The sequence below is a fragment of the Bos grunniens genome, chromosome 24, assembly GCF_055505025.1.
Source record: "Bos grunniens cultivar Pamir isolate PY7600 chromosome 24, Bosgru_T2T1.0, whole genome shotgun sequence".
In the NCBI taxonomy this organism is placed as follows: Eukaryota; Metazoa; Chordata; class Mammalia; order Artiodactyla; family Bovidae; genus Bos; species Bos grunniens.
This window is the reverse complement of record NC_141188.1, coordinates 21,984,591-22,001,013: the sequence shown is the minus strand read 5'-3', so window position 1 is coordinate 22,001,013 and position 16,423 is coordinate 21,984,591. Positions and strand designations below refer to the sequence as shown.

The 16,423-nt window shown below is 48.3% G+C and overlaps 1 protein-coding gene across 18 annotated transcripts in view; it reads left to right on the top strand.

Moving 5' to 3' along the window:
* The window catches only part of FHOD3 (formin homology 2 domain containing 3), a 523,276-nt gene that overhangs the window by 457,069 nt on the left and 49,784 nt on the right, over positions 1 to 16,423 (top strand). For all 18 annotated transcript variants that reach the window (XM_086372649.1, XM_086372648.1, XM_086372647.1 and 15 more), the window contains one exon: positions 10,081 to 10,239. In XM_086372649.1, coding sequence (XP_086228775.1) covers positions 10,081 to 10,239 — 159 coding nt within the window. The remainder of the gene's footprint in view (positions 1 to 10,080; positions 10,240 to 16,423) is intronic.

The window sequence follows — 16,423 nt, the reverse complement described above, 5'->3', positions numbered from 1 at the left end:
TTCAGCTTTTATTTAGGCTTCCCTGATAGCTTAGTTGGTAAAGAATCTGGCTGCGATGCAAGAGACCCCAGTTCGATTCCTGGATCGGGAAGATCCCCTGGAGAAGGGACGGCCCCCTCCTCCAGTATTCTTGGTCTTCCCTGGTGGCTCAGCTGGTAAAGAATCCGCCTGCAATGTAGGAGACCTGGATTCGATCCCTGGGTTGGAAAGATCTCCTGGAAAAGGGAACGGCTACCCACTCCAGTACTCTGGCCTGGAGAATTCCATGGACTACATAGTCCATGGGGTCGCAAAGAGTCGGACACGACTGAGCGATGTTCACTTTCATACTCTCTTTCATGGCTTTTTTGTTGTTGTTCTGTCTTTTGCCTTCATGCTTTCCCACGTATATCTCCCTCATTACAGAACTTGGGAAAATTTCATAGCAGTCACATTGTTATGATATCTGTATTGAGGCATCACTATCATGGACACTTTCTCAACGGGCAGTTTTGAAAATATCCTGTGGCGTCACCCTTTTGGCAGTTAGCAGGGAGTGAGGAGGGATGATTTCCCATTTCTAGAACTCGTGCCTCGCTGAGCCAGCCCTGGGGTCTGTGACAGTGATGCTGACAAGCATTTTGAGAGGTCGGTCGCCTTTCATGGAAATACTCTCAAACTTAGCAGTATTCTCCAAGACTCTGAGTTCTCTTAATAAATCATGTCCTTATCCCAGTTTCTATTTTCAGTCACTGCACCCTCTGGGATGATAAGTTCTGTGTGCTGAATATCCACTTTTTAAAACCGCATCCTTTACTGCTGGTAAAATTGCTCTTTAAAAACTCAAAGCTGTGATCCTCCATGGCAGCATTTCAAAAAACTTTGGAAGGCAAGCCCTGTCCACCTGCCTGGGTTGCAAGCCTCCATGATCTTTGCCCAAGCTCTCCTCCCTACTCTGCTTGCTTCGTCCTGTCCCCCCACGTGGAAGTTTGTGCCTTCACGGTGGCCCTTCTCTGGACCTTAGCCGTCTTTATCATGGCATGCCACTGCAGAAGCCCTGGGGCTGTGTGCAGAGATGGAGCAGGGTTTTGTTTTTATTTCCAAGTACCACACCCATGATCCGGTTGCATGGGGTTAGCAATGGCCCAATGTGTACCGTGTCTTCGGGAGCCCACTGTGCTTGACCCCAGAGCCTCGAAGAGCTCATTAACCCTCAGGTGTGGAAGGATGCTTTCTCAGTCACTGACAGCTCAGCTCCCAGGGCTGGGATGACCCTGACATCAGTTGGGCATCTCAGACTCCTTTTAGCATCAGTGAAAACTTCCTGCATCATCTTTAGCTGTGGGGATATTATCCCACATCATTCATGAAAGTAGCAAGATCAGACCTTGCTGCATCTTTGAATGACAGGGATGGGGGAGTGGGGGGAGCTCTGTTTTTATATCCTAAGAAATGTTCTCCGATCCCTGCCTTTCATTTCCTATTTTTAAATTGTGTTCTTCTTTCTGAAAGAACAACTTTTTACTCACCCAACAATCCCGTCTCAAGCCTTAAGACTTTTTGCAAGTCTAAGTTGGTGACTCTGGTCACACTCACATCTTTTAGACCTCTGTGCCCACTCCTGATCAAGGAGGTTAGGACCTCTGAGATGGAACCCAGGCATCACTGTTCTTTAAAAGTGCCCCTTGTATCCCCACAATTGTAAAGCACTGACCTAAATACATCACATTTCCTGGTTTTCCTTCAGAAAATGTCAGTAGGTTGATCGGCCATGTCTCCTCCTTAGGTGAGTGATGTTGCGTTCCTCCCAGTCGGAGGTGGTGAGTCCGTGTTTGCCCTTTCTGCCCTCAGCCATGGAGGCAGCTGAGTCTCCTGGCCCAGAAGGAGACTGTCCTGTTCTTTTCTCCAGAATGCCCCCTTTCCATTAGTCCTGGAGTCCAGTCTTTGGCCTAGAGGGAATTTAGCATGTGGAAATAACCATAATATTCTCCTCCTTGAAAACAGAAAGCAAGTCGTTCCCTACCATCTCCTCTGCAAGGAGACCTTCAGAACCACTCCAGATAACTCACTCACTGGACCTGCTTCCCACTCGGGGACTCCATATGCCTGGGGGTCTGTGCAGACTCTCATGAGCATCCGTGAGTTCATTTCAGGAAGCTCCGAGTGAGTTGCCCATGTTGGGAAGCAGCCCTGGAAGCGAAATTGAGAACCAAGTCCCTACACTGTCCCCTGGAATTATCACTGTTGGGGTGGGGACACTGCTCTGATCTGACACTCCCGTGTACCTAGGTGCCTCTCGTCAGTAAGTGTAGTACATGTGTTAGTTATGAAAAACATGCATTGATAAACCATATATTTTTAAAATATAATATCATTAGGTTAAAAATGATTTTTTACAAAAGAGCCAATAGTGAAAGGAGCTAAAGCACTATTTTCCAGGTATTAGCCTAAGTACTTTACATGTATCCATACCAATAATACTATTTTTTTTTTTATTCATTTATTTATGGCCACGCTGGGTCTGCATTGCTTTGCTCGGATTTTTGCTAGTTGTGGTGAGTAGGGTCCTCTCTTTGTTGCCTGACTTCTCTTGTGTAGCACAGGCTTTAGGGCTTCAGTAGTTGTGACCCACAAGATTAGTTATTCAACGGCATGTAGGATCTTCCCCGACCAGGGATTGAACCCATGTCCCCTACATTGGCAAGCAGGCAGATTCTTTTACACTGCACCACCAGGGAAGTCTCAGTCATACTATTCTAATAGTCCTAGCAGACGCTTCTGTCATGAGTGTTTCTCTCACTGATTTACATCCATTGTTTTATTTCATCCTCCTAACAAACCCTGGGAGACTGGGTCCCAGAAAGAACAGGGGGTACAGAGTGGGGCAGTGACTCGCCCAGGCTGCCAGGGTGGGAATGGGTGAGACCCCGGTTGACCCACCTGAGTGCTTTGCTGCTCTGGATATTTTCAGTTGCCCTTCAGGGCTGCTGTGATCCCCAGATTCCATTTTGTTTTGGCTACTTTCAAGTTCACACTCTGGACACTTCTTCATTTTCTTCCCTTGGGAATTTTTGAAAGCCTGCCATTTTTTGAAAAAGACTCTCTCTTTCTTCTCAGTGGTCTGTGTGCTTTGCTACTGCAATTTCAAATGTCATTTGGTCTGGACTCTACCTCTGTGTGACTTTGAGCAAGTCAGTAAACTTCTCTGAGCCTGTTTTTGATTATGGGTGGGGTGTGGTGGAGAAGCCAGGCCTGAGCCTGTAGGCCTGACCTCCTGGGGTTGTTGAGTAGACCCAGGGCAACAGGGGAGAATGTACTTTTGTGCTGTGCTGACAGGTCTTCATTTTTTATGCTATTGATTTTCTTATCCTTTGCCTCACGTGACTTTCCTGAGGTTCTAGTGTGAGATTTTAAATTAGCCTCTAAGTTTAAGGACTACTATTTAGCATTAAAGTTTTCCTTTCCCCCTTTTCCTAACTGCTGCCTGAATGCTCATCCTTTTCTTTTCCAAAACTGAATGATTATGAGGGGAAGTGATGGGCTTACCCTCAGGATATTGAACAAAAGCAGGTTGTGGTCACACGTGGTCGCCTACCCCCATAACCATTCAGAATCAAGTTTGTCACTTTACTTAGAAATTCTGAAAGACTTGTTCTTGGAAGCAATACCTTGATGTATCCAAAAACCTGACATACTTGTCTCTTCTCTTTGAGGCCTCTGGTCATCCATCTCAGCATCAGGATTGTTATGGCCCCACAGTCCCCCTGAGTGGACCTGAATATCTGGTTTAACTGTTCTAGAAAATCTTCCTGTTGTAGGTGACTTTCTGCCCCTTGGAGTGGCTGAGTTTGCAGAGCCCAACCTCTTAGACTTGCTTGGTTCTAGAAGGCCCACTCCAACGCAGGGAGCTGACCACCAAGTGAATCTGGGCTCCACCAGGGCTGCAGAGAGAAGTCCCAGCCCTCACCCCTAAGCCCTGGCAGTTAGCCATCAGTGCTTAAATGGAGAATTCCCTCTGTGCTTCTCAGAAATTCTGTGACTCTTGTGGCCTTGGGTGCTGCCTGTTTGAAGCATCCTCTTGGAGGGGCTCACTTCTGCTTCCTGAAACTGGACCCTTAGCCCTCTTGGACAGTTTGGGGGAAAGGAGCTGAATTGCCTCAGTGACCTCCTTCCCAGCCCTCCTAAGAGGTCTCTGCTAGCTTTGACAGCATCTTTTTCCATAGAGGGTGACCTCTGTTTCTCCCCGTTTTGGCTGTTACATCCTCTCCCCACTTCCTGCAGTCCTCTTGGCCAAGTCAAGAACAAACAAAACCCTACATTCCGTCCAAGCCTGAAGCATTTCTCCGGAGACAGTATTTCTGGGAGGGCAACTCTTGGAGGCTCCCTGAGAGCTGCTGCTTTGAAGGAGGTTCTGGGTGTTGCCACCTCGTTTGGCTCAGAAGTTCAGCTTCACTGAGCTTTCTGGGAGCAAAGCAGAGACTGACCTCCTCCCAGAGTGCCCCCTAACCCTTCAAGAAGCAAGTTCCTCTTTTACCTTGAGCACTTCTGGAAGTACTGGGGTCAGTTGCATGTCCAGAGACATGCCCACCCTGTTTTCCCCACTCCAACTTGCACAACTGTTTAGCTGGGCAGCTATCTCGCCCCAGAGACAATTGTTCCAATTTTCATGTTCAGCACCCCCTAGTCCAGCATCCTGCACCTGGTACCCGACCCATAGCTGCTCCCTCAACACTCTGTTTTCCCTGTGAGTTCTTGAGCCCTGAGGGCATAGGTTTGGCTGATTGACCTTCTATCAAAGAACTGAGGGAGATACCCTTATTTCCTGTTGCCCCAGGATTGATCATTGCAGTCGGTGGCATCCTGGCCACCTACATTTTTTGTTGATCTCCATGAAAAATGTCCCCACTCAAGGAGTAGCCACCTAATAGGCACTCAGGAAATGCCATTTAAGGAAATGAGATCTACAGTTGAGAAAAGGCAAAAAATATAATAAATAAGGGAAGATACCCTGCCAACCAACAAGAGACAGTTGAGCCACTGAGCTTGCTTTTCAGCCTCTTCTGCCTTTGCTCAGGCTTTGTCATGGATCATCACTGATAATGTCTCAGGACTCCAAAATCAGCAAAGGGGTCTCATGAGGTGTGGCATAACCCCACCATGATGACCCTTGGCCATTCCCATGCAACCCTGTGTTCTTGCTTTCTGCTGGCTTTTTTTTTTTTTTTTTTTTTTAAGAAGAAAGATCTCAGTCAATCCAGTCTACTGTGATGTTAACCTACCATACTGGTTGTTTTTGCTTGAAGTTACTTTGGTTCCATATTAGAATCAGGCTTTCATAATGGATTGTGACTCACGGTCTTGCTGCCTTGTTGGAATGCCCTGGATCATTGTATAGACAGCTTTCTCTGTTCTATTATTCTGTTCTGTATTATCAGTATAGCTATTGAGTGCCAGTGCCACACATTAATTATATCAGTTTTATAGTAAGTTTTTATGGCTGATTGGATAGATATTGTATTATTTCCACTTATGGATCTTTTTACACATATACTCGTTCATAGTAACTTTAGAATATTTTAAAATTCCAAAAACATCTTCTTGGAATTTGATTAGAATCATTTTAAATATATGTTGTGTGTTGTGCTTAGTCGCTTAGTCATGTCCAACTCTTTTCGACCTCATGGACTATAGCCTGTGAGCTCCTCTGTTTATGGGGATTCTCCAGGCCAGAATACTGGAATGGGTTGCCATGCCCTCCTCCAGGGGATCTCCCAACCCAGGGATCGAACCCAGGTCTCCTGCATTACAGGTGGTTCTTTACCGGCATATATAATAAATATGTTATTTGTGTATAAATTTTATGAGGCAAGATAATGAACATCCTTTTAACACTGAGACTTCCTATTCAGGAACATGATGTTTTTCATTTACCCACATCTTCTATTATTACTCTCAATAAAATTTTGTCACTTCCTCCAAGTAGGGCCTGTATTGATATTTCCAGAGGTTTTGAGTTTTCTTTGTAATCATTTATTTATTTTTGGCTCTGCTGGGTTTTTGTGCTGTGCAGGCTTGTCTCTGGTTGTGGGGCCTGGGCTTCTCACTGTGGTGGCTTCTCTTGTCGAGGAGCATGGCTCTAGGGAGAGCAGGCTTTACTGGTTGCAGCTCCCAGGCTCTAGGGCATGGGCTCAGTAGTTGTGGCTCATGGCTTAGTTGCTCTCAGGCGTGTGGGATCTTCCTGGATCAGGGATTAAACCCATGTCTCCTGCATTGGCAGGTGGATTCTTTACCACTGAGCCACCGGGGAAGTCTGGTCTGGAGGTTTTGTTTCCTTGTTTGTGCGTTGTTTTGTGTCTGATCTCGTGTAAAATACAAATCAACTTTTTGATCTCCTGCCTAGATGTATCACCTCCTGTCATCCTCCCAACCCTGTTCCACCTTTGCTGCATCCCTCCTTTCCAGAAGCCTTTAGAATATCTTTTAACATTTCTTAACCTCTTTCACAAGGAACTCTGTCTTATCTGCTTTATCTCCTCTTTTCATCATTGACCAATTTCCCATTTTTCTCATTTCAAACAACGGACAGTCACAGACTCTCTGATCAAAGAAGTGCAATAAGGAAACAAGTCTCTGAGAAAGACTCTTGGCAAGAATTAAGATGGATGGGTTGGGAGTGAGAAGAGGCTGGAAGCAGGAAGCCCATGGTGGCTGCCCTGGGAGGCTGGCTCCAAGGGTCGGGCTTGGGATGGAGGTGGGGGGAGTGAAGGACAGGACACGAGAGACTTTGTGGGAGAGGATGGCCGACAGCCACTCAGACACAGGGCCAGGTGAAGGACATAGTGAAGGTCACTCTTGTTGATCTGGAGCTTGGAGGATTGAAATGCATCAGAATTGATAACAGAATCCCTGGACACCAGCATGTGCTCCCGGGCACAGAGCACTTTGGCTTGTTCTTGCAGATGCCGCTGTGGGTTGTTGTGAGGGGAGGAGACAGTTGGGCAAGCCCACGTGACCCACCCTCATTTCGGGCAGAGTGGCTGCCAAGGCACTTGAGGGGTCAGTGCATCCAGCAGGCTCTGTTTCAGTTATGAAGAAGAGCATTTAAAATACCTCTTGGATAAAATCCAGAGAGTTAATAATTCAGCCTCAGATATGACTAACTCTTATTCCTTCCTTCTCGAAGTGGGTGGACGTGCTCTGAAAACATGTCGTCTGTAGAAACAGCTTCCCCATTATCTCAGGATGCCCAGAGGCTGGCTTCTTCTCGATTTATGAGAGCAGAGGGTGTCCATTGATGTGAACTGAGTTCTGCTGAGAATGAGGAAAAGGACATGTGAGGCTCAGAGCCACCCCCGGCTCTGTCCTGAGTGCTTGCTGTAGGTGGACCCTGGCTGAGGGGGGCAGGCTGAAATCTGAATAGTCCGTCTCTCTCAAGAATTTGCCATGGGGCTTTGTCTCCCTCAGGGGGGGCCATCTTGCTCTCATTTACACAAAGGCAGCAGTGGGGCTCGGCCTTCTCAGGCATCTCTGCAGGCTCCCAGTGACTCTATGGATGGGGGTCCAGGGGCTAATGATTCACGGGGAGTCCTTGCCTTTCTGTCAGTGCCTCCTGTGCTGGAGCCTGGCGCTGGGTCAGTGCCTCTCGCACGCCAGGTCCCAGGCTTCTGTCTTCCATGTCGCCATCCATGAGGCCTCATTCCTTATGCTCATGAGATGCTGCCCCTCCAGGCCTCATGTCTACATTGTAGGCAGGAAGATGGAGAAAGGGAAAAAGGCATGGCTCACGGGTCCAGCCCTTTTGAATCAGGAAAACAGAAACCCAAACTGCCAGCCTCAGCTGCAAAGGGTCCAGGGAGGTGATTGATTTCGCTAACATATTACCAGCTTGAAAGAAATCCAGGCCCTGTTGGTGAGCAGGGAAGAGGGACTCTATGTTGGGCAGGCCCCCTGCAGTGCCTGGAGTGCCTGGAGGAGTGGGCACCCCGCTGCCCCAAGGTGGGCACACAGGTCATCACATCCCTCTTCATTCCCTTCTTCAGCATGTTGTCAAGCCTTTTCTCAGGCCTTCTTAGCATTCCAACAAAGTAATATATTTTTAAATAATTTTATTTGTATTCATTTAGTTTTGGCTGTGCTGGGTCTTTGTTACTGCCCAGGCTTTTCTCTGGTTGCTGTGAGTGGAGGCCACTGTCTAGTTGCAGTGTGTGGGCTTCTCTTTGCTGTGACTTCTCTTGTTGTGGAGCACAATCCCTAGGCGCACAGGCTCCAGTAGTTGTGACTTGCAGACTCTGGAGCACGGGCTTAGTAGCTGTGGCTCACAGGCTTAGTTGCTCCGCGGCATGTGAGATCTTCCTGGACCAGGGGTCGAACACGTGTCTCCTGCATTGGCAGGTGGGCTCTTAACCACCAGACCACCAGGGAAACCCCCAAACAATATTTTAAAGTAGATTTCAGCTACATTTCAGGAGCTCCTGATAAGCTTATTGGCTTAAACGTATAGAAGACAAGCTTGCCCTGCAGGGTAGGGGTGCATTTATGCTGCGTGTCCTGGGAGCCCACAGTTCCAAGCCGGTGACACGCCCACAGGAGTTGTTCCTCCGGGCCACCAGGCACCCAAATGGCTGGGATGCTTTCAGTTATTCTCTTCATGAAGAAATTGTAATTTATTCCCAAATGCACATTTAAGGACCTAAAATAGAACATTAGCAATTGAGTTTGGAAGGGCTCAGTAGGACTTAAGGGGCTGTAGCCAGTTTCTCCTTGCCAGCTCCCAGCCTCTAGTGCCACAGCAGCCACTCAGCTATACCAGGCCCAGCCTGGTTCCCTTCTTCAAAGGAGAGGCTGAGGCCTCAGTGCGGGAGGCTGACTGGCGTTGGCTGCTTGGCTAGGACCTGCCTGCAGAGGGGTTCTGAGCAGCTGACTCATGGAGTCCCCTGATATGGCCCTGGCAACCTGCAGCTTCATCCTGGGCAGTTCCCTGGAACTAGTCAAAGGCCCTTCTCTCCTCACCGTCTCCCCCGCCCCAGGCTAGTCCTAGACAGTCTTTAGGGTCCAGCTCGTGTGGCAGCTTCTCCAGACCCTCACCCCCTCCATCACCAGGTGAGTTATTCCCCCGAAGCTGGGCCCCTCATGCAGTGAGCTCACCCTCAGCATGCTGCATGGTCTCACCCATCCTCATCACCCTGGGCTTGTTTCATGAATCAGAATCATCAACCTCCAGGCCTTGTGGCCCCAAGGGAGGCTGCACAACACAGGAAGCTTGCTGACTGGCCTCCTTCCACCTGTCCCCATTTCTACCTGCCTTTGATTTCCTGAGAGTGGAAGGGGAAAGTTGGGGACCTTGTCATCATAAGCTCTGGGCAGAGGTGAGAACTGGCTCAGCACCTTACACCCTTCCTAGCTTCTGGCTGTGTGCCAGCCCCAGGCTAGCAACAGGGGCTGCTCTGAGGATGCCCGGGACAGCAGAGAGCATGGCGCCCCTCCTTGGCCTCTTTGCCAGTTCATCCCTTACTCCTCTTCACCCGCTCAGTGGGCTGCATCCAGATGTATGAATGTGGCAGGAGAGTGCTCAGGTGTCAGGGCAGAATGTCAAGAGGAGCCCCGGAGGTGCAGAGGGCAGACCCGCCAGCAATGCCGGGTTCCCCCAGGCTCCCGTCTCCTTGGCGTGTGGACCAGCTTTCTCCATCTCTGGGCACGCACCACATGCCCCAGGGCCAACCAAGGCACATTCCGACACCTCGCAGCCCACAGGAAGGGAACTCTGAAAGGTCTGAATCCTGTTTCCACTGCTTCTATGGAAAAAAACAGGGTGTTTCTTTCTTTTTTTTTTTTTTTCTCCTTGCAAAATATCACATTTTTCCCAATTGAAGGAAAATCAATTTTATTTTGTAATGTGTCTGACTCGAGAAGTTCCATGGCTGCCCCCTTCTTGGCGGCTTCTCGGGGCTAATCCCTGATCTCCGCCGTGCTGAGCGGTAGCCAGTCCCTCCCTGAGCTGAACTGGGGCCATTTGTTTTCATCTCTAAATAAGTCGTGAGTTTGCTTTTAATAGAGGACTGAAGATGAGGCATTAATCTTGGATTCTCCTTATTTTATCACAAGAAAACGGCTGCAGATGGAAAAAAGCAGGAGATCATTGTCCTGGACTCCAAGAGGAGCAATGCTATTAATATTGGCCTGACGGTCCTGCCCCCTCCAAGAACGATTAAGATAGCCATTTTGAATTTTGATGAATATGCCTTAAACAAAGAAGGGATTGAGGTAAGAGGAGCTCGACAGAGTGTTATTTATGTTCTGTTGCATTACTGTCCAATGTGACTTTCTTTCTCCACAGGGTGGCTTGCCACTTTTTTGTCTCAGTCAGACTCTGAATAGTGTTTTAATTCTCACATCATTTTTTTAACTTCGGGAGGGGGGCAGTGGGAAGAAACCCCACTTTGCTTATTGGGAAGATCAGGTTCATTCATTAACTTCCTTCTGACCACACTCTGCCTGCCTCAATGCAGAAGAAGAACTTGACAGCCTCCATGGGGCACTGGAATGCCTTCTTTCACATCATTTCAAACCAAATACGTTTCATGAACAGTCTTAAAAGTAGGCTTGTCTGTGCATGCTCACCTCCGTGTAAATGGCTCTGTTTCTCTCTTGGTGCCCGTTGTGGTGTGTAGAGACGGGTTTGATTTGCTCAGCTGGGGATCCCAAGCCAACTGGGTCCGCAGCATCTGTTGGTCTTGGTGGCACAAGTGGAGAGAGGTTGGCTGTCCTGGCTGTGACTGCGTGACTGATGGGCACCCCAGCTGGAGCTGCAGCCCCCCTGCTCTGCCAGGGTCCAGCACCCTCCACTGTGGGCTGGTGCCCGTTTGTGGGAAGTTCAATCTCCTCTTCTAATAATAGAGAAAGAGTGAGTGGAGCCAATGGCTTGGCCCACAGATGCCTCCAGGGGCGTGACCGGCCTGGGGACCCACTGGGTAGAGTGGGGAATCTCAGGACACTGCTTCGTGACATTGGTGGCAGCCAGCGCCACCTCCTGTTGGCAAGGAGCCTTGGATTCCTTGAAAACATCTCCGTACTGGAGGTTCCTGCATACCCAGTCTCATTTGAAAGACTCAGGAATGAAGAAAGCCAGTGAAGGCTGGCTACAGTGAGCAGAGGGGCTTCAGCAGGAGAGACAGAAGTGAGGAGGGGCTGGGGGGCTGTGTCAGACGCACCCCCAGGCCTGAGTGTGGGAGGGGGCAATGGGGGTGTGGGGCAAAGTGGTGCCTGAACCCAGGTGGGCAGGCATGCCGTGTACTTTGGAAAGCAGAGGCCTCCGCAGCAGAAGCAGTGTTCCTAGAGGTTTGTACTGGATTGAGTACAGACTTCAAGGTCCATGCTACCCAGAACCTTGGAATGTGACCTTATTTGGAAGTTGGGTCTTTGCAGGCTTGATCAAGCTAAGATAAGGTCATCCTGGATTAGGGTGAGCCCTGCTCCACTGGCTGATAGCCTTCTAAGAAGAGAGAAGTTTGGACACAGACACAGCGAGGGGAAGGCCATGTGAACAGAGAACACCCAGAGGGGACCACTGTGGGATGATGGAGGCAGAAGCTGGAGGGATGTGCTTACAAGACAAGGGACACCGAGAAGTGCCTGCATCTTCTAGAAGCGAGGAAGAGGAGAGGAAAGATCCTCCCCTTGAGTCTTCAGAAAGAGCATCACCCTGCGGACACCGTGATGTTAGACTTCTAGTCTCTCAGGCTGTGAGGGAACACATTCCCCTGGTTTGAAGCCCCCCAGTTTGCGATGCTTGGTTATAGCAAACCTGGGAAACCAGCACAAGGCCTGAGCAGCTCTGCCTTGAGAAGCACCCACACGGCGTGTGCCAGGAGCAGGTGTGACGAGGAACATGCACTGGCCACTGGCTGGAAAGTGGGGCCCAAGCCCTGGAGTCAGGCCAGGCAGCACAGCAGGTCAGCACAGGCAGGGAGTGAGGGCACGTGGCAGATGGGGGAGGGGGCCCAAAGGAGACCGCAGGCAAATACCGAGGGGGAGACTGAGGCAGCTGCCAGACAGTGGGAAAGGAGGGGGCAGGCCTGGCCTCAGTACGGGGCAGCTTCACCCTGGGGCCCCCAGAGCAACAAGGGGGAAGGGCGTTTGTGTCCTGCAGGCAGGTGGGGGCTGCCAGTCGGCTCACACCAAGTACAAAGTGTCTCTCACACAAGCAGACGACGTGTAGGTGCTAGTGCGTGATTGGCCATCCTGTTTACTTCACAGGATCTCTGAAGGAGTGCAGAAGCTTCAGATTCATACATAGAGAGGCTTCAAATGCAGCCAGAGGCAGCTTGATTGAAGGAAAAAATGACAACTTCCCCTTTTAAAAATATTTCCCCTTCTTGCCATGAGAACTTGAAAGTCCATCAAAAGAGACAGATTCCTTTGGTTTTGCCTTTGTTCTGTCCCAAAATGTCAATCTCCCTGGGTAGGGGAAGTTTCAGATACAATAGGTTACTCAGACTTTAGAATGAATCAGATGACTTTTTCCTTTTCTGACTGGTTTCCAGCTGAGCACCTTTTTACGCCAGGAAGGAATGATGATAGGAAAGTAATGATGACAAATAGAGGAGCAGCAGCACATTAATAAACTAGACTTTCACGGGTTTCCTCCTCCGGGCCAGACACCGAGTAGGGGCTGCTCACAGAGGCTCATCAGAACCTTACGAGGTGCACTGCTGTGACCCTCATCTTAAAGTTGAAGAGGGTGCATCCCAAAGTTTGTCTGTGCCCAAGCTCACAAGCCAGTAAGAGGTCGAACTGAAATGTGGTTTCTAGAGCCTGAGTCTGAAGTGCAATCCACGGGCCAGCTCTGGGGGTGGCTGGCCCAGATGGGCTCTCTGGGTCTGGACTCACCCACGGAAAAGAACAAGAGGAAATCCGAAAGGGGAGTGAGGAGACACATGGGCCATTGCAATCTGCATCACAGTGCTGCCTACACTTTTCCTCCAGGAGTAGCTGGTGTCGGATATGATGTACAGTAAACAGATATGGCCTCGGAACACACTGCCTAACCCTTCCTGAGAGTTTGCTGTGTCATGAGGCCTCGGTAGATCATCATTTCAGTTCAGTTCAGTTCAGTTGCTCAGTTGTGTCCAACTCTTTGTGACTCTATGGACTGCAGCACACCAGGCCTCCCTGTCCATCACCAACTCCCAGAGTTTACTCAAACTCATGTCATCCGGCCATCTCATCCTCTGTCATCCCCTTCTCCTCCTGCCTTCAATCTTTCCCAGCATCAGGGTCTTTTCAAATGAGTCAGTTCTTCACATCAGGTGGCCAAAGTTTTGGAGTTTCAGCTTCAGCATCAGTCCTTCCAATGAATATTCAGGACTGATTTCTATTAGGATGGACTGGTTGGATCTCCTTGCTGTTCAAGGGACTCTCAAAAGTCTTCTCCAACACCACAGTTCAAAAGCATCTTTGGCTCTCATCTTTCTTTATAGTCTAGCTCTCACATCCCTACATGACTACTGGAAAAACCATAGCTTTGGCTAGATGGACCTTTGTTGGCAAAGTAATATCTCTGCTTTTTGATAGATCATATATAGTCATTAACATGGAGTTACACATTTTGGTCACACTTTTCATTGGAACACGGTTTCTCGGTTGTGGCTCTGTTGCCATTCTGTGCTGGACAGTTCTTTATTGTGGGAGCTGCCCTGTGCTTTGTAGGGTGTTCGCAGATCCCTGACCTCTGTCCACACGATGCCCGTAGCACTGCCCCAGTGGTGACAACCAAGAATGTCCCCTAGACTGTGTCAACATACCATGGGGACAGAATCACCCTGAGAACCGCTTCTCTGAAGCTGCCTGAGTGAATGCAGAGAGAGTGTGTATTTTCAATGCTTGTCGGTTGTAGCTGATAAGAGTCCAGCAGAAACCAGTCCTCGTGGGGAACCCGTAACCCAGGCCCTCCCAGTTGTTACCTGCTGCCTGTGACCACCGATCTAGGGGCCCTCGGGGGCAGAGAGGGTGTCCATCCTGTGCAGAGTCAGTCTCCCAGAGCTTACTGTCTAGCCTTGTTGTTCAGAAGTTACATCAGGGCTGAGAAGAGATGGAAGTCATGTCCTCACAGATCTTCACTAATGATTTCCAGCTTACACCCAAGGGCCTTGTGCTAAACCATCTGCTCTGTAGCATGGCACCATGGCCTAATGGAGTTGTATGAAACCTCTGTGTCCCCAGACGTGATTAGGATGTATTCACTGACATCCTGCTTGGCAACTCCATGTTGTGTATCTGACTCATCATGAAAACCCACAGGAGTAATTGACTAACTTCATTAAGAAAGTTGTTCTTCATACAAGTATTAAATTTTAGAATATGATTGGGGCCCATCCCTAAGTTGCATTAACGATATTTTCCCATGTAAAATGTCCGTGAGGCATCATACTTTGCCGACAAAGGTCCATCTAGTCAAAGCTGTGGTTTTTCCAGTAGTCACGTATGGATGTGTGAGTTGGACCATAAAGAAAGATGAGTGCCGACGAATTGACGCTTTTGAATTGTGGTGTTGGAGAAGACTCTTGAGAGTTCCTTGGATTACAAGGAGATCCATCCTAAAGGAAATCAGTCCTGAATATTCATTGGAAGGACTGATGCTGAAGCTAAAGCTCCAATACTTTGGCCACCTGATGTGAAGAACTGACTCATTTGAAGAGCCCCTGATGCTGGGAAAGATTGAAGGTGGAAGGAGAAGGGGATGACAGAGGACGAGATGGTTAGATGGCATCACTGACTCAATGGGCATGAGTTTGAGTAAGCTTCAGGAGTTGGTGATGGACATGGAAGCCTGGTGTGCTGCAGTCCAGGGGGTCACAAAGAGTCAGACAAGACTCATCGACTGAACTGAAAGAGGGTTTTCTTGTTCTTCCTTGCTTTTCTCATTTTTGTAGCATTTGTGTCTACTCAGAGGGTTAACACAATTGAATGGTCCCAAACGACATTTAAGTTGACACTGCTTGACTGCCAGGCATCCTAGAAACAGATATTCCCTTTGGCTGCCTGTACAAAACTGCAGCATCTTTTCAAGCAGTTTGTGTTGGGGGACCCTGTCTGTGGGTCCAGGAACACACAGTTGAACCTGAGTGCAGGAGCCAGTCAGTGGGGTCTGCAGGCCCAGGAACCAGAATGTCCTGACAGTTGGGCACCTTAGCCACACTGGTAGTTTGTGGAAGTGCCATGAACGTGGAGGTGGTGCTGGAAAGTAGGAGGAGCCCCTGAGTGGGTCTCCAGCTCTGCCTCAGTTGATCCAGCTTGACTTCAGGCACCACATCTTCATCTTCAAATTTGCTGCATTATTCTGCCTTACCTGCCTCACCAAGTTGTCACAAGAATGAAAGAAGATACCATCGAAAGAGAACCTTGAGAAGTTAACCTTTAACCTTGAGAAGTTTTTTTTTTTTTTAATTCTCTATGAGACTCTGTGCATGAAGGAAAGCCATTATCTCATGGGATGGCAGGTTGCAAACCATCCAGCCTCGGCCATAACAGCTCCAACTTTTTGCTTTTAGATACTTACCCAGAATCATAGCCAGGGTTCTGTTCAGAATTCACAAGGCATGATGATTACTTATTATGGTCTCATCTGCAGGTGAATGAGATGGCCAAACCCCAGAATATTTGGGTCCATAAAAAATAAGACTTAGGCATTTTCCTCTGAAATAAGATTTTCCGATACAGAAGCAAACATACTTAAAGCAGTGCTAGAGAAACACTGTCTGGGAGAAAGCAAAAAACCACCGAGATTATTATGTCATGGTCTTGTTTGATGTTTTTCTTCTTGTGAAACCAGATGATCATCACAGGGTCATCAGTAAATCTACTGACATGGTAAAGAGCAGATTAAAGGAATGCTCATTCTGTTATGATCTGCTCATGGAAAAATGGGAGCGTCACCTTGTACAAGGTAGCTTTGACCTGCTGTCCCCCGTCTTATGACTATTTTTATTGTCAGTGATGTGTAAAAAAAAACAAAAAGTAAAATTAACTGGCAGATGGCAACCTCATAAATCTTCAACAGTGAACAAATGGTTTAAATTAGTCAGAGAAGTGAAAAACAAAAGTAAGAGTGTTTGATTACTTTCCCAAAGGAAAAAGGCAACAAAACTCATCACATGAAAATGCCTTCTGAAGAAGGGGAAAAATGTTGACAACTTTGTGTTTTGGAATCCTTGTACATGCTTAAAACAACTTGAACATTAAGAAAATTAAAATACAAATTCTTCATTGAGTTTCCCTTTTGAAAACTAGTTTAAATGCTGGATGTTTTGAAATAAGCGGCATCTGCTTGGATTGTTTTGGTCTTTTTGAAGTGTCATCTGTGTCGGCAGGTGGGATCAATAGCATCAGCCTGTGGGTCGGCAATGGGCTGAGCATCTCCCCAGTGCTCCATTCCACCACTTAATCTGTG